The 18,735-nt window shown below is 39.6% G+C and overlaps 1 protein-coding gene across 2 annotated transcripts in view; it reads left to right on the top strand.

Moving 5' to 3' along the window:
- gabra3 (gamma-aminobutyric acid type A receptor subunit alpha3) overlaps positions 1-18,735 on the top strand; it is a 72,547-nt gene that overhangs the window by 32,491 nt on the left and 21,321 nt on the right. For both annotated transcript variants that reach the window (XM_046410936.1, XM_046410935.1), the window contains exons 3-4: positions 8,379-8,500; positions 12,091-12,158. In XM_046410936.1, the coding sequence (XP_046266892.1) occupies positions 8,379-8,500; positions 12,091-12,158 (190 nt within the window). The remainder of the gene's footprint in view (positions 1-8,378; positions 8,501-12,090; positions 12,159-18,735) is intronic.

The following is an 18,735-nucleotide window of genomic DNA, read 5'->3' as shown; positions in this document are numbered from 1 at the left end:
TAAAGGGAAGAATGTGCAGCACATTACAGTGTACATTTAAAAACAGTTTGACTTTTGAGTAGATGTGAACTTACATGAGTCATTTTAACCATCTGAATGTTCATCATATTAATAATAAATGTGGGCGATTTCTGTAACCTCACCAAACAAAAACTCTATGCTGAACTGAGACTGCAAAGTAATGAGTGATAGAGACTTTCAAAGATAAGCACGCATCTTTGTTCTCAAGATCATCAATTAGAGGGTACAGAAAAGCAGTGTTGGCCAGTTTGTTGGTAGCACCAACTGGCAATTAACATTTTTCCTAAATTTTATTTTCCTCTTCTTGTTCCACTGTCTAGACACAATGTATTTGTTAAATACAGTCCAACTTTTGCCTTGTAATGGCGATCAATGGGCCAAGGCACGTCTTGCTTAAATTGGAAGTGTTAAACAGATGCTGGGGAGGAAGTGCTGGCCATGGCTGTATTATTGGTGAACAGCTATTGAAAACCTTTTCCCAAGTTGAAATAGTTTGAGTAACAACTTTGGACTGTCTGAAATGGTCAACACTTTGTTCTCTCAAGTCAATACAGTTGGTAAAAGCAGACCTCATTCTAAAGAAATGTTCCCAGTGGACACAAAACCTAACTTGGCATCTACTCCAAACACAAAGTGTGTTCAGTGAAGGTGGTTTGGGCATTTGCTGAAAATGTCCCCCAGATGCCTGCTTTAAGAAGCGAGCCAACTGGGAAAAGGCCTGGGGGCTGACCCAGAACATGCTGGAGGGACTCCAGCCCAGCCAGAAGGGGAACGCCTGAGGATCCCACATGAAGAGCTGGAGGAAGCTGGATGGATGGATGGATGGATGGATGGATGGATGGATGGGTGGATATTATACAGCTACACCTCTACAATGGATATATTATGTAAAAAAATTGAAATATGATATTTAACAAGAACAATTTCATCTGATGGGAATGTTACTGAATTTTCAAGCATTGATCATTAACCAAAGTAGTGGATAGATGAAATTAAGGAATAAAGTGATTAAAACTCATCTCATCAGGGTAACATGAAAGTGAGTCATGGGGTTACCAAAATTGTCAGAATTCACCTTCTGGACACTGTGAATGTCTGCACAAAATTTAATAGCAATCCAGTCAGTAGCTGATGAGGTAATTCAGTCCAGACTAAAGAGGTACCCAGACTCAAGTTCCACTTTCCACAAATTCTAAAATAAATTCTGAGTGCAACTTCCTTCAGAAATGTAAAGTGGATGAAAGATGTAACATGAGAAAATTTTGTCCTAGTTGAACAACCATAGATGTGGCAGTTGTCCCTGGAGCACCCCCCCCCCAACACACACACACACACACACACACACACACACTTTCTCTGCTGTGCATATTATCTGCTGCAAACAGGCAAGTGGAACACAGGAGAAAGAAGCAAACAAAGAAAAATCAGTCATATTGTAAAGGCTTTGAATGATACGAGACATCCGTTGGTAAGGGACAATATGCTGCATAATGCGCTGCTGCATAACATTATCAAGATATTGTTAGTAGACTTGGAGAGAATGTGAGTGGGAGGATCTGGTGAGGAAGATTAGTTATGTTGTAAAGGTTAACTCATGCATGAATTCAACCTTGGAATTTACTATTTACTAATCAAGAATGTGCTAATTAGACTTCCCCTCCCCCATGTCTTTTCCCCCCATTGTGGGATGACAGGCAGATGGAATCCAATATTTGTTGCCAGCTATATGTATATAATAAATAAATCAGTGCCTCTATAACCACAGTCAAGAACAGTCATCAGCTTCAAATATATTTTCTCCACAAGACTCAGAGGAGTCGCACTAATCCCCACCATTCGATTTCAGTTTCCCCTGGCACTCGACAGCAAGACAGTTCAGCAGGTTCGTCATCTGGGCACTGTAGCAGTGGATGGATATCAGGATCCTTATCAGTCATCCGTGGTTCACATACCACTCCAGAGGAGGTGACGCACCTTAGAGAGAGACGTGGTAGCTTCCTCAAGTGCCCACTTTGAATTCAAGTATGTGTAGCAGCCAAATGTTTGTTAAGATGGGTTTAAATCAGAGAGATTGTTTGAGAAATGAACAGAAAACACAGTTTCAATCACAGTTCCAAGATACATTTAAAAAGTATTCCGTTGATTTAGCATTGCACTCCTATAATGTTGTTAGAGTTACGTTGGACAGTTAAAGACACATGCAGAGACAGGATGTGCCAATGAGTGTCTCCAGGCAACTATGATTTAGACTACCTTTAAACTCCACAATACACATACTTGCTTTAAGTTCACGGTTTCGTATCAGAACTTTAAGCTGGTTGTACCTGCACTGTGTGGTAGACAGATTAGGAGTACATTCACTAGACCACAAGTTTCACTTTCTTTAAAGGACCATTGTATAGGATTTAGTCACATTGAGTCGTGAAGTTACTGTTTGGAACCAACTGGATACCCTTTAGTGTTTGGTTTGTTTTTTTGGGTTATTGTAAGAACTTGGTGGTGCAGCATGGTGGATTTTCTGGAAGAGGACTCACTCCTTTTGTAGATGTAAAAGGCTCATTTTAAGGTGACAATAGCACAGCTATTCTTGGTTTCAGATGATTGTACAGTAATTATGATATTTATGCCAACAGACCCTCCTAAATCCTACACACTAGACCTTTAACTGGGTGACTTTTCTGTTGGCCTTTCTCAGAGCACATTTCTTTTGTAATTTGTGAACTATGTGCCCTGCTCTGTGTACATAGAGTATTTTATCAAATCGTTTCAAACTGCTTCAAATATCCAACATCCAGGAAGATACAGAATGATATAAGAGATTTCATGAAACTAAAAATTAGTCACTGAATGAAACGTGCATGTTTCAGGCTCGAATGGTAAACTTGTACAAGTGTTCCTCCCCTCTCAAGACTGTTTGCCCTCACTCCATCAGCTCATGAATATCTGCATGGATTCTCTTCACAGATTAGATTTACTTAAACTCTTCAGCTTGAAACCTTCAGTTTAAACTGAAGTCCAGTTGCCCCAACTTAAGCTCGTCTATGATCATCTCATGAAACACCTTTATCATGTACAGCCCCACCAAACGGCTCTCATTACTGTTTACCTCCATCCATCTTCCCCACACACTCCTCCTGCTCCTCCTCCTCCTCATCACACTTCCCACACTCTTCACTCCTGGCTGGCAGCAGGCACTCATATGCCCTGGGAGACCACCACTACATCTCTTCCCCGGCCAAGTCTGCAATCCTTCACCTGTCAGACTGGTTCACTGCACCAACCTTGGATCAGATCCAGTGCTCAGTACATGCCAGTTCCACCAACTCAGACTGCTCAGGCCACACACGCTTTTTTCCCACTAGCCTGAGAAGTGCCACATTACAAGTCACTCACGTACAAGACACTACACAACCTCCACAGGAGAATGTGGCCTCGTCCACTTTTACCATGATTGTAATATGTTACAATCTGTGAAATATGTGCTGTCTCTCAACTTTGAAAGAGAAAAGAGAAAGAGTCCTGTTCATTTCATTTGAAGCATGTTGAAAATCAGGTGAAGAAATGGGACTGGACTGGACAATAATTAATGAGATGATTTCTACAGAAGATGGCCAATTAACAAACTACCTTTTTGCAGGGGAACATTTCAATCCAGACTTCTGAGTACTTCTGAGAGAATAAATTTCCAGTAAGGTTTGCACAAACAATATAAGTTTACTTTGCCCATATGCTCCAGGACACGTAATAACCCTAATTATGCTGCATCTGCTTTATACTACTAACATAAATGTGATGCCCCTAACAAAATGCTGTTTTTCAATGCCAAATTAAAGCTTTTTTATCCAATAACATGAAAGGTTTACCATTTGAAGTATCACCATAACAGAGTTTTACTTCAGAGTTTAGGAGTCAAACAAAATTCTATTTTTGCTTGTCTTTCAGTCAAACCTGCCTCAGGTTAACATTGTGCTCTGGTCACTGCTCCATCAGGTCTGAGGTGTTGTTGGACGTGGCAGTGATTTTCTTGTCACAAATGGTGTGGCATGACTGGTGAATTTTGAAACTGTAAAATGTCACAATCAGCCAATCAGTAGTCACTTTGATACAGCTGTGTAGCAAAGAAAAGTTGAAAGTTAAAGTACTGTATTAGACAGTAACACAGAGTACTTTGACAATTTTGGTGTAAGATAATGTTATTTAGACATTGTGAAAGACTGACAGATTAGTTGACCGAGTCGTCCATCTGACCCTGTTAGATTATGTGGCTGACATCTCCCATTGCAGACAAGCCTTCCTAATGATTCCACAAGTGAAATAAACATGAAAATGAGCAGCTAAATTATCTTTGATTTCAAACCAGTGTTCTAAAAGGGAAACGTGTTGAAACTCTCTTAACTCTCTTAAGACTTAATTGTATACATATATATGTATATATTCACAGCAAGTGTATACATACTTTTAATCCGAGGCTGTTCCTTGGGGACAAATACATAACATACACTGTATGTACAATCCCATGAGTGGAAAGTACATTGTGATTATTATTCATTAACATCTTAGAGGACCTGCACACCTACAGACGCTTTCACTCACTCTGACTAATTAAACCTCTGCTCAGGCTCAAGTGGGCTACAGCTAGTGCACCATCCATGCACCAGTAGACATTTTCACAGGCAGACATTTTGACTTGTCATATGGGAAAAAAAAGTCAAAAGTCGAAACATTATTGATTTGGCTGGATCTCAGTCAGCCTTGCAGTAGCAGTGAGCCAGCATGCTCAATAGCAGGATGCTGGAACTGTTGCATCTGTATTATTAATGTTATTAGCTACACCTGTGCTTAAATATCTGCTATAAAAAGACATAAGAATCACAGACATGCTAGTTGTCCTGCTCTTTCTTGCAGCAGCAAAACCTTTCTAACCCCACATCTGTACAAACACATGTGTAATTACGTAGTGAATAATTTCTTTCAATTCTGTTGCAAACAAAATAAGTCCGATATGTTTCACTTTTCCAGGATCCACTCACGCAGCATTGGTACATGTTATTTATCACATGATCAAACACTCACAATTCACTTTTAGCCATCAAGCTTCAACCACACATTCTGACAGCATGGCAGTTATTAAGAATCATTTATATGCTAAAGCCATGACCAGTATAAATTTTTCACAGATGCAGGCTATGTCAAATTTAGCATCAAGCTGAAATGAGAATAGCTATGGAGTACAACAGTGGTGAAGACTGCATCTGAAGACTGCAGATGCTTCGCTTCTTATGTCTTCAGTGTTTATATCTACAGGACCTTTTCCTTCTCTGCTCCTTCTACAAAATGTTTTCTTTCATTTAAAACTCAAGCAAACATTCAGTCTAATGTCACAGGTCTTTGTTTTGGGTGTTTTTCTGTGGATGTGAATAGTTCAGGAACAGGTGACTGTTCTGTGCTTCTGTGTAAATAATGAAGGGGACAGAGCAAGAGAAAATGATTATAAAATCTGTGTGTTTTAACAGAAATAATTGTAAATTCAGAGGGAATGAGGGAATGTCCCATTTCTTTGTCGTCATCAGGGAATTTAAACAGCTGGCTGATGCTGGAAGACGTTATTGTCACTACGCATATGTGTGTGCGTGAGTGCCCATATGTGTGTTTGAGAGAGAGTGTGTGTGCTTCAGTAAAGCACACAGATGCTACACACTGCACAAGTGCTTTGTTTTTCTGAAGTGGATATTTTAGTGCGGAGCAGACATTGTTAGAGCGCTTTCTCCGCCAGTAAAGGTTTCTCATTAATTTTTGAATTTCCACTGGTGCTGTGAGAGAGTCCACAGAGGCTTTTTGTTTGATATATGATTCATGTTAAGTGAGATATTAACCATTGCAGTTAAATTCATCCCAGACATTTTGTATTTGGTGTTTTCAGTGCGTGTGAGAAGCCTCAAACATGCACGCCTGTCATTTTTTGATAAGAAGCGTGAATGAAAAGCCAGAAATGTATATTTCTTTCAAATATTTATGAGTACACTGTAGCACTGTCATATTTTAACATATTTTTGGCAGAGCTTAATTATACAGTTAGATACCCGTTTGACAACTAGAATATATCACACTGTGCCCCACTCAATGAGGTGCAAATCCTGAGCTTAGTGTTAAAAAGCTCAGTCTCTGTGGAGTGCACTTTGGGAATACTGAGCCTCAAATATCTGACATCATCTGGCTCATCATTAGTACTCTCTTGTTAAAGTTGTAATTCTTAAGATTTCAGTCTTCACTTACTTGGCACCACCCATGGTTACCATGGTGAAAGAAAGTGTGGTTTAACATCACAGCAAACCTCCCTTGAGCAGCTTTTTTGTTAGAAATACGACATAGCAATGGATATATCTGTTAATAGTGCAACCAAACAATGTTTTAATAAGGATTTCAGTTGAAAATAATTGCAAATTGTGATGTGATTTCTTGCTGCACATGGCACAAGTAGTTTTTCACACAACAGGTTCAAGTAAAGTTGGTTGCCTTGTTGAGAAGTTGGAAATTTGCAGTCAGTCATTTGCAGCTACTTACAACATTCAGCTCCCTGAAATATTTAAAATTTTTGAAAAAATTAAAAAAAAAAAAAAGTCAAAACTGATTGTTGTCTTGTTTTGTAGACTCATTTTTGATGAATAATCTTCCATTTTTTGTTGTTGCTTCACAATAAGTGCCGCACTGTGTTTCAGCAGTTAAATGCTTTTAGTGTAAAGCAGCAGAAGGAGGAAATAATAACATAATAAGCTCTGAAATGGTCTAAAGAGAGAGGATAGTAAACACTGAAGGTGTTATCAGTGATGTCCCTCATAGGTTTTGAAGGTACTTGGGTATTACTTGGGTTTTGAACCCAGTGCAGAGAATGGTAAAGAAAGTCAAAATGTCCACCATAAAAGTATAAAAATCAATCAAGTTTACCAAAAAATTTTAAAATGTCACCACATGAGGGATATGTGTGATTTGATACGGGAAAGTGAAAAAGATGTTATTTTAATTAATGAATACATAAATGAATACTTTCTGTGGTTCTGTGTATTGCAGCTGAGAGTGTGAGTGGAAGAATGGCCCCAGTAGTTACCCAGATGGTATTAAAGCTGCATTCAAAACTTTTGATTGTAACATTGGCAGTTTTCGCTGTCCCTAGAAAAGAAACAAAGAATTAAATCAATAAATGCGGAAAAAAAAACTTTTTCATTCTTTTTTGGGCTTTATAAATTTGGACGTCCTGATGTATTATGTTGTAGACTGCTGGGACATGTGGGGGCTGTGAGCTTTAATTGTTATGTATTTATTGCCCACAAATGCCCACGTAATAGCCACTTAGCTGGGCTGAAGTAATTTGCACAAATGCCTCAAAATGATGATGTGCTTGCTGTTTAGAGCATGCAGGAATGTCATTTCAGATGCCCAAAACTGATAGTAATTACAATTACATACATTTTAAGCAGTGACCTTCACCCAGTTAGCATTTTAACAGATGTGGACTTGTAGCTGCGATGGACTCTTGTGCTGAGTTGTTAGTATAGGACAGATTAAGCTAAAGAAAGCCATTCTGAGAGGCCTAGCAAAGACAGATTTGCTGTTGAGAATGGTACTATTGAAACATTAAACTGAGCAGCACAATGCTCTGTGTGTGTGATAGTGCATCAGGACATGGACTGGTTGTTGATAGGGATTACTTGGATATTATAGGTCAGCTCCTTGGGGAATTTAAGTTTAATTAAAGAGGGTACTCATTAACCCATCAGTGTTCCACCTACTATATAGTGGCCTTTTCATCTCACCACAATGTTGTTCTGCAGGGGATTGTGAGCCATGTAAATTAATAACCAGTGGTTGAGATGTGGCTGATGAGCATATGATGAATTCTCTACCAAAACATAGCATTTCCTTTTTGGAAAAGAATTCATTAAACACAAATTCACAGTTTTTTATAATTATGGATGTTCCATCCTGTAAAAACAAACACAATCAAACTGTATAATCCAAATATTGATTGAAGCCTGAAGCTGTGAGACAAGTATTAACTGAAACAGGTCACATTTTGTATATTGCATTACATACATTCTGAGCACATATATACTGTATGTGTGTGTTCTAAATATTTTATAAAATTATCTTTCACTTTATTATGTCACACTGAAAGCTGGTATCTATAACATTAAATCATTAATAAATCATTTATTCATTTCAACCTTTATGTTTACTTTAAGAATAATGACAGTCTTGCCAGTCTCCAGTGCTTCAGAGGAACAATATATCAAAGCTTTTACTACATTGTATGTGTTTTCCATCTTTTGACTCTGTCTTCCTCTCTTGGTTTCCTGCTGCAGGGCAGTAGTTGGACACAGAGAGCCGCTGCCTGATGATAGCAAAGACAATATCACCATTTTCACCAGAATCTTAGACAGGCTGTTGGATGGATATGACAACAGGCTACGTCCTGGGCTGGGAGGTAAGCAACGCTGTATGTTAGATAAATCACAGACTCCTACAGCGAAAAAGACTAGTAAATGTGTCACTTTTTCTCTCTCTTAAAAAGCATATGGATGATTGCATATGATGACAAGTATTTACACGTACATCCTTACCAGCTACTGTGGTGGGTCAGTTTTTTGTCTGCCTTTTCTGAAATCATGTGAAACGTTTTAGACTTATGAACACTGAGGGACAAATTTGCAAAGGATGGATCGAGATAAGAATAAATAACATAAGAATAGTCTCCCTGGTTGAACATATGCTAAACTTCATTATGCTTCATTTCAATCTGGAGCGACATCATAAGAGTGAGCGGTTATTTTATTGACACCTGCACAATAAGGATGATTAGACGCTATCATGAAGATGCTAATGATTTTCACTTTAACTGCATGTAGCTATTAGCGCTGACGTTTGTGAATTGAACCTTAATTTTGCAATGAGGCTCATTTGCATAGAAAGGGATCAATTTTGCACCAAATGCATGCATATTACCTAATTTAAATACACACAAATAGCACCAAAGCACTGAGATGTTATTTGAGTGGCACCTTTTGCTGGTGCTTTGACAAATGCACACCTTCTTTTTGTCTTATTCATGCAGGTTTAGCAGCCCCAAAAGCTGTGTGGCCTTTAGTGAATTTGCCCAAGTTAGTGGTACCTGAGAGAATAAAAATGGAATATTTCACACAACATTTACCCCTGACTATTCTTACTTATTTATTAATATGAATACAATATAATATAAAAAATAAAAATACCTCCAAACCTCTTCCATGGTGGCAGGTGACCTGACATTTTTGCCCGCCACAGCTAACATTTACACTTTACTTTGGTGTATTACAGGTGACAGATGATAATTTTATTCCCTGTTTGCAGTGGTAGTTTTTGGACCTCATAAAGTCACTGCTTGGCTCTCTGTAAACCTGTCTACTGCTCGAGGACATTTGGAGACATGTGAACTCATACAGACAATACCAGAATCACACTCAAGTCAGGTCACTTTGCACAGAAAATCTGCCTTCCCTTGGGTGTAAGTCTTTGTTCAATCATGCCCAAATGGCAAATAAGCACATATGTCAGTGGAAATAATTCTAATTGATGCCATTTCATCCAAGTATTCACCCACCCCCCCAAGGACAACAAACTGCATAACAGCAAGCCCACATGCTCAAACGGGCTTTGCCATTTCTCAGCCAGCCAGCTGGAATGGTCATTTCTGCTCTGCTGCTTGCTGCTAAAGCCACGAGCGTGGCTACCAGGCTGCAGACCCACCAGGCTGGATGACCTGGACTCCATGGCAGCAACCAGAGAGAGGAAGCAGACACAAGATGTTAATGTCATATTCTGCCTCTGCGTGGAGGTTTCTCATTTCCAAGGGCAAGGAGATGATGAGGCCTGTACCACTCTGGGCGTACAGTCATGATGGCTTCCTTCTGTAGTGCAGTGACTGAAAGTGCAGACCTGTGTGGTGTGGTGAAACGAAGCAGGCTTTTCCACCAGTCCTCAGAGGTTTACTCAGGCTAAACTGGCTAGTTGAAAAAAACACAGGAGCAACCACAAAGAGCCATCCCTCACACACACACACACACACACACACATGGTACGATGAAAATAATTGTGATTGGTAATTGTGAAGTGATTTTGATTTAAAATATGGTTATGGTTCACTTTGTCTTGTTTTTATTTGAATTTTCGTAGTTATCGTTACATGCACTATAAGATAGTTCCAATTTTAAAGTGTGTGTTTGTTTTATCTATTAAGTGGTAAGATGGACATATTTTAAATGATTTATTTGTCCCTCTTGTATTTTTTATCTATCATTCGTCCATATCCATATCCACGTGTAGACTGTTTGCTGTTGTAGACTTAAATTACATGAGCTTTTCCTGTAATAGCAGAACATAATGGTATAGCAGACATTTTGTGCTGCAGATGGATCTACTGTACATTTATCTTAATTACCAAAATATACTGTGAAATTACAAGATGTAAGATGTCTACCTGCAGTCAAAGTCAGAGGCTTCTACATATACAACACTGACAGTTTCCTTTTGTCAGCCACCCCCATGCCTCACCACCCACAGTCCCTTAAAGGAACAGCCATGTGGAATCATCTCAGACAAACAGACTGGATAGAAACTGGAGAAAACCATTTAATTTCATTTTCAGCGACAACCATTAGCTCTGCCCTATGCTCTGGTGCATTGTTGTAAACAGGAACGGGGCAACTCATTCTTTTCCCCCGCCTATGCCTGCCATGCAAACTGCTGAGTTGGTGTTGTGATAATCACATATTTGTGAGAGCTATTTGTGTCACAGGAATGATTAATGTGGAAATGGATCTCCTCTCTCATGGGGGCCCTTTGCCAAAGGATTGGAAACTTCACCTGTGGGTGGCCGCTTAGATCTGGGACACAGTTAGAGCCGAGGATCTGTTCACTTTTGGAGAAAAGGCTCATCAGTCTCTAGCTGTTGTACCACTGGGAGCAGCTATTTGTCTCACCAATGGCCCAAAAGCCTGCTTTTCACATTTGGCCCAGAGGAGCTGATTCATCCCACACTGTAGAGGGCAAATTTTGATCTGACTGAACTTCAGTATCATGCCCTACTTAGTACTATTAAAATGATTTGTGGACTTAACTAACTCACTGTACTGTCTAATGATCAATCTGATCATTGTTATCAAAAATACTGTTACAGAACAGAAGTAACTACAGTGACTGTAGGAATATGCAGAAGAAAAATGGCCTGTAAAAATTGTGCCAGATTCATGCCACAATAGACTACATCCTGTCTAATGTGATTATAATGTGTGCACAGAATTGTGTAATGGCAGCTAAGTGTGCCTATTATTTGAAATACACACAGATCTACATCCTTAATGCTGGGCTGCTGCATTTTACTTCTGAGCCAGTAGCCCCTTAGGAATTGTTAAATGTTTGTGGGGCAGGCTAACTAAAATTATTTTGGGTCAAAGGGGATGTCTTCTCTCCAAAGATACATACTTGGGCCTGGCCCAAAGCAGATTTTATGCTGTGGTGGACAAAACTAGCTTGAGCCAAACAAATGGTATGGTTTTACTCAATTAAAGACTTTTGAAAACATCTGTGAAGTTGCTCACAGTAACGTGCAATATAACGGTTGAAATATTTGGAATGCTATGTTCAAAGCTGTCCAGTGAGTCTATATTTTGGGAAACGTCGCATACTGTTTGTCCTGTATTACCTTCTTAAACCTGCAGTCAGTGGCACTGTGGCAGAAGTTGACACGGTTTTGACAACTGTTTCACAAAGAGAGGGAGAATCCAGGGTCTAAGCTGTCCAGGGGTGCACAAATTCCTCGCTGAGTGTGCACGAATCTAAAGTTTTTCCTCAGCTGAAGTGTTCCTCCAACCCTTGATTACAGTTGAATATTTGTGTGAAGCGGCTTAGTTAAATGCCAACGGGCAGACTTCACTGTCATGTACACAAACAATCGGCTTAACAAAGACAGAGCTGCAGCAAAGCTTTTTGTATACAGACTGTGCTGTAACATTCTCTGCTCCTTGTCGTCTCCTCCCTCAGAGAGTGTGACAGAAGTGAGGACAAACATCTATGTGACGAGTTTCGGGCCGGTGTCAGATACAGACATGGTGAGTATGTTTCTCTTCACCTGCTTCCTCACTTTAATCACCGCTATGAGTCATCAGATCTAAGCAGGTCATCAGTCTGTGTAATTGTTATACTTGGAGAACATTTTGGATTGTGCAACTAGTAAACCTTCTTTGCATAATAGTAGAATTTCATTTCAGCTAGGACTGCATGCATTTTCTAAGTTAGCAATCCTCGCTGTGACTAATATCAAGGTTCTGATTCAGAGAGGTTCTTCAGATGTTACAGTTTGTAAAATAGCTGTAAAATATCCCCTTGTCACTACAGTTAAGCAATAACTCAGGTTATTTGCAAAACTAAGGACTTTAAATCAGGCAGGAAATGAGCAGAATATGGTAACTCAACCAACCAGCCAAAGCAAACTCTTGTTTGATCTTTTCGTCATATTTTCACACTCTTTGTGGCCACAGTCTGACAGCTATTTTAAACCGTTACACCTTTTGTTCTTAAGCTGCTTTCTCCAATTTTACCTGTCCCCTGATGTTTGACAATTAGTGTTTGCTTACATGATCACATTAAAAACAAATCTTATTGTGATTTGCAACCGAGCATTGTGCAGGTATTGGCCTTTAGGCCTTACATTGTTAATTTCACTACTCGGATAGAAAAGTAAAAAAAAAAAAAAAAACTACTTCAGGAAAACATCAGCTGTAGGGCAGTCTTGTCCAGCAGGAAAAGACAACATTTATATGAAGACAGTGTATCCAAAACAATAAATGTTTCTGTCGTAGGGCTCTCTTTAAACAGCAACATTCCGGAGAATCACGAGCCCTGGATGACCTCCTTTAAACAGTAGATGCTGGAGATGGTCCATGCTCTGTCTTGGGACCTCATGCGGCATTTGACATATTTGAACATGCAGCTCTAATTGACTGCCTTGAGCACTGGGTTGTTTCACCGGCTCAGCACTGAGCTGGCCTGACAGCCTGTATGACGTAGGACGATTAGTGAGTTTTGGAGAACTTCAGTTTTTTGGTCACATTAGAGGGCCGATTCACTTTGAAACAAGTTTCTTTTCATAAAGTTCTCTGGTATAGTATAAATGCGGACTCAAACTTTACATGAATCTCCCAGTAGAACATTGCATTGTAAATAGATGATTATTGTTGTTCACTTCATCTGTCAGTGGTTTCAGTGTTTTGGCTGATTACTGATCAGTGTTCAGCTACATTATCACAAGCTATAGACATAGCCAGATTTCACCCATATGTCCTGGGTGCTTACATCACAAAATAAATAATGTAACTAGTTGATTATGTACAAATCGAAAGGCACCAATTACTGTAATGAAGTTTTTATGTCAACCATATTCAACATTTTGTCAACGTAAGCTTATTTCTGTATCATTGCAATGAGCTTATAAGATTTCCCAGCTATTCACAGTGTCACAAAGGAGGCAGCTTACATTATTTAGCGATATTTGTCAATACTTGATGACATTGACCTTTGCATATTTACTACACTGAATTAATTCAGAATGATTGATTCAGAAACCTACAAACCTTATTCACTCAGTGCAGCACTCAGTGACATGTGGCCGACTCTGAATAGAAGATATTAACCTCGACTTGCAAGAACTACTGGGTGCTCATACATCCCTTTTATTTACTGTGTTATACTGTACATATAACCAGGGACACATGCAGTAAAGTGAGGTGACAATTTAGCGGTTTAACTCATTTTCTGTTCCGCTTGTTTTTGCAAACTTTTTAATACAGTACCTATTTGGCACTGTTTTGACTTCTTTCCCCTTAGAAGCATGTATTGTGAAAATTCAGTTTCCTGTTAAGCATTCACAGTAAGAAAGTGATGGGTAGTTGGTTTATTGGCATCGTGGACGGATTATTGAACAGGCTTACAGTTTCCAGGTCCAAAGCCCCTGGACCACAGCCGCTGTTGGAGAGTCCATTAAACAGAGAGAAAACAGCTACAAAAAAACCCTGATGGTAACCAACTACTACTTCAAAAGGATGCAAAACAACTACAAAAACACAAGAAGAACAATAAAATGAACAAACAACATCTACCAATAACAGTCTGGGAGTCTTGCTCCTACACATCCAGGTGCACATTTTCTCATGATCAGTCCATGTTACAATTAGCAGCTATTTATTGATATTATTTCATATTAAAATATTAAAAGTTATTTATTCAGCATCCATTTAACACACTGTTTTAACTAAATCATTACCAACAACCAGGGCTTCAAACTAGAGCTGTAACCCCACCTCCACTGCCTTTAATCAGAACTTTCTAAACCCATCGCTGCCTTGTGAGACCATTTCTGCCATTTTGAAGATTCAAGGTGCTGATAACAGTATGTTGAACTTGCATTGTGTAAGAGTGAGTGAGAGCTCTCTTTCTTTATTACAATAGACAGTGCTTCATCTTTTTCAGCAGATATCACCTTTCAGGTCTCCCAGGGCTCAATTCTAGCCTCGATATTTTATTCTCTTCACATGCTCCACTTGACAACACCATGAATCAATGACAAACGGCATATGGCACAGTCAGTGGCACAAAGGACATGGGAACCCACTTGTGCTAATGTTTTGATCAGAACAAGTTGGTGAGGACACAGCAGGTGTTTTCTGTCTGTTGTCAAATTAGTGTGGCCGTACACACTCACACCTTTGTCTTGTAATCGATGGATGTAGAGCAGCTGCCAAGGTCTCCACCGTATCCACATGTGGAAAGATATTATCAACATATCCACTGATTAAGCAATGTAGGAATAAAGAAAAAAAATTAAATCAATGATTTCAGGATTTTACTGATCATTACACTAAGCTCATGCAGGCCTCGGTCTACACTGCATTTCTTATTCTGTGAACACAGCGTAAAGGCTTCAGGCAGTTCCTTTCAACATTCTCCACAGTCTAGCCTCAAACGATCAGACTTTCAAGCAGCATCACACCGTGGAACAGACTACTCATTATCATCTTGTGAAACAAAGTATGTAAATATATGTTTTGAATATGTGTAAATTACGTGCGTGTCTTTATTTTTAACATATGTAACACATTGCATGTAGTGTTTAAAGTAAAATCTCCTTATTGCTTCTATCAGGTTACAGTTTTTTGTTTACATTGTTGTGAGCACAATGAAAAGGTGTAGCCAGATACTTTGTAATTTTTCTGCAAGTAAGTCTAAAGTCTATGTGCTTTGGTTCATTTTTTTTTACAACATTATGTAAGTGGGAAAATATAATAGTCCAATTACTTCCTCCTACTGTACCTACTAAATTCTACTTTCTCACAGGCATAATGTGTTGCAGAATCGTTGTATGGGATTGCATGAAATCCACCAGATTAGGATGCAGATCACAGATCAGCAGTGGGAGCTCTGGTGGAATGAGAGGACGAGGCAGACGATTACACAGCACAGTGAGCAAATGTGAATGGTAGGCAGCACTAAATAAATAGGTCTTGACTGTGAACTTCAATAATGAGTAGTCTGAATTGGGGAAATCTGTGCCTGTTTCCCAAAGCAAGGCCCCCTCTAGAAGCGAGCGTTTGTGTGGCAGCATAGCTCGGATTACCTTTTGAGTTTAGAGAATGACAAAGACTGTTTTATCTTACGAGAGGAGAGCTGAATCAGATATCAAGGTAAATGTGTGATATACTGTCGGGCGAGGCCTTTATGTGATTTTTAGAAAGTGTATATGGACTGTTGAAGACACTCTTGAGTTGTGGCACTAGGACCCAATGATGGCAGATCTACAGTAGGTCATGGTCTGCGATCTTGTTTTCTGGTTCATGAGTTTCCAGGCTACTGAGTTCAGAATGAGTCGGATGTGTTCTTTGAGTGTGGAGCAGGACAGCCTCGGAGTATGGAGCATTGCAGTAAACAGTTCTGGGAAACAAAAGCATGGACCAGTTTTCTAGGTCAGTTAAAGGAGAGGAACTGACTAATCCTGGAGGTATTTCAGAGGTGGAAAGAATCTTTTTAAAATATTTCCTTGATGTGTTCACCAAAGTAAAGTTCTGTAGCTGAGACATTTCACCAGAGTTGAACAGATTCATTTGGGGCAGCTATCTAGTCATTAAAGTAAAGTGAGGAAAATCAGCTGTAGGCGCCTTAGGATGTTTTAACTTAGTCTGCTTCTTATTGCCTTGTTGCCACTGTGTCATTGTTCTGTTACTTTGTCTCTCTCCAGGTTCCTTCTCTCTAATAAAGCACTCTATAAAAGCTGCAGTTGCTTGTGATACATTACAGGAAATTGAACCCAGATTTAATCCTGCTGGTTGCATGTGACAATGCACACACACAAACACACAGGTAGAAAGCTTTTATATCAACATGGAAGTGAAAAATGAGAGAAAGGGTTATCCATGATGATTTGGGCATTATTTAATTACCTCATTGCTGCAAAAAGGCATGAAGAAATTCACGGCTTGTGTTTAAGTTTGAATGGGACAGCAGTGAGGGATTAGAGGACGGAGATAAGCGTATTGCTGTGTGGGAGGGGAGGGCTAGAAGAGGCACATGCACTCATGCACTGCCAAATCACCCAAGTCCTTGCTCCTGCACATTCTGCAAAGTTTCTAGTCACTTTTTTAAATTGTTTGGAGCTCATTCACCACATAAACTGCAGGTGTCTTCATTCTGAACTTCTGAACACATGAAATGGATTATTGATAAGTTGCAAGGACTAATAGCCACAGTGGCGCTTCTGTGAGGCATAGTGCCCATTCCAAATTCCAAAAATTATTGAGATATTTTACTCAAAACCACAAAGGTCACCTTGCTAGTGATGCTAGAGCAAGAGTCAAGCAATCACAGCAGTCTGTAAAAATTTGTGCCTGTGCATCTTGTTGATGCACTGAAATTTCACTAGGTAGGTGAACACTCTGTCCTGTTTTTTTCAGCTAGATGAGAAGTCATATCACCAAAGCCATTAGGATTCATCCTCTGGGTTTCATGGCAATCCATTAATCCATTGTTAAAATATTTCAGTCTGAACTACCGCCATCCTTAAGGCCACACTGCTGGCATGACTAAAAATGTGGAGCATAAATATTTCTAGAAACTGTTAAAACTGAGATGTTTCTAGACAGGGTGCTCTGTATACCCTGGGCATCTCATACTTTATGTCCTGTACATCCAGTCGTCCAATTACCCATCTCTGTAACATCAAGTGTCCCAGAAATGTCTGCTTCTCGCTCACCCTGAGGGCTATTCATTCAGCCTTCACTTGGACCTCAATACACTACATCTGCCTTTAGTGTCCCGCTATCACCACAGGAGGAAAGCTAAGTGCATAATCGGAGTGAAACTGGAATATTAGGCCAATAACAGGGCACGTTGTTCAGAGTCATGTCTGACCACGGCAGATTTCTGCAGTGTGTCACACCAAGACCCAGAATGTGGGTTTATGATCTTGATGCTGATCTCTGGTAAGTAGGTGGGTGTGTGTGTGTGTGTGTGTGTGTGTCTACCTCAAGCCCCTCCTTTCTCATTTCTTCATGCTGATTTTTTTCTGCCTATGGAGTCACATCACATTCACATGTATGCAGTGTCATGGTACACTGGTGGGATGTGACAGGATCTGCTCCGATGAAACGGAAAGCGATTGAGGCTGTCACAGGTACTGTGCTTGAAGTTTCCTTTGACAAAGATGTCAGTCATGGCCTGATCTCACCAGGGTTTCAAAGTCCCAGGGAGTAAACACTTCTGGAATACTGGAGTTTTTCAGTACAAACCTGTGTGCTTAAAATTCAGGAAACTCAAAGTCTGAAATGCCTGAGCAGTTCAAGGTCTTTTGAACAGGAGAGATGGAGGTTTGTGTTGCTAAAATTTGTAGGTGAACTCCTGGATTCTGCATCAATCATACTGACCTTGTTCACAGGCTTACAAGCCCAATTAAGCCCCTTTTCATAAAATTTTTTAAATTTGTCCTACATTCTCAGAACTTTTCAGAACAAAAACATACTCTTAAAATAGCACTATTTTTCGGTAGCCCCACAGGTCATCATGTTCCCCAGCGTCACCATATGATTCATGTGCAGTGTGGAAACAACCTGAGAGCAGAGCAGGTACAGCTTTTTTGCACCCTAACACTCTTTAATTTTTTTGTGAAAATTGCAGGTACAGTTAACACACCATTGGGTATGACAACCAATTGATGGCAAAGGGACATTTTTTAAACTGACAACAACCTATTGTATTGATCCAAGTTTCAGCATGTCCGTTTTTGAAGCCCTGTGAAGAATGCCAAGAGGAGGTTATGTTGGCTGGAGGATGGAACATCCTTCACTGTGAAACTTGGGACACATGGAAATCATATAAAAATATTTATAGAAGTCTATGTTGTCCTAACTAAACTCCCTCATTCAGATATAATCTTTGACTGTTTTTCATCTCAAATATAAAAGGCATACAAAGAGTACTTCTTCTCAAAATGTTAATTTTTCCACCTTGTTGCCTCACATTTTCCCTGTCGCTCCTCCTATCACTTTGTTATGACCATTAACAGAACAACCTTAAAAATCAAATCGTATTTTATTCGATTTCTTTCTTACTGCCAGATTAGCGGCTGTTTGATGTGCAGTTTTG

The sequence above is a fragment of the Scatophagus argus genome, chromosome 14 (genome assembly GCF_020382885.2).
Source record: "Scatophagus argus isolate fScaArg1 chromosome 14, fScaArg1.pri, whole genome shotgun sequence".
NCBI lineage: Eukaryota > Metazoa > Chordata > Actinopteri > Scatophagidae > Scatophagus > Scatophagus argus.
This window is presented reverse-complemented; position numbering and strand designations above follow the sequence as displayed.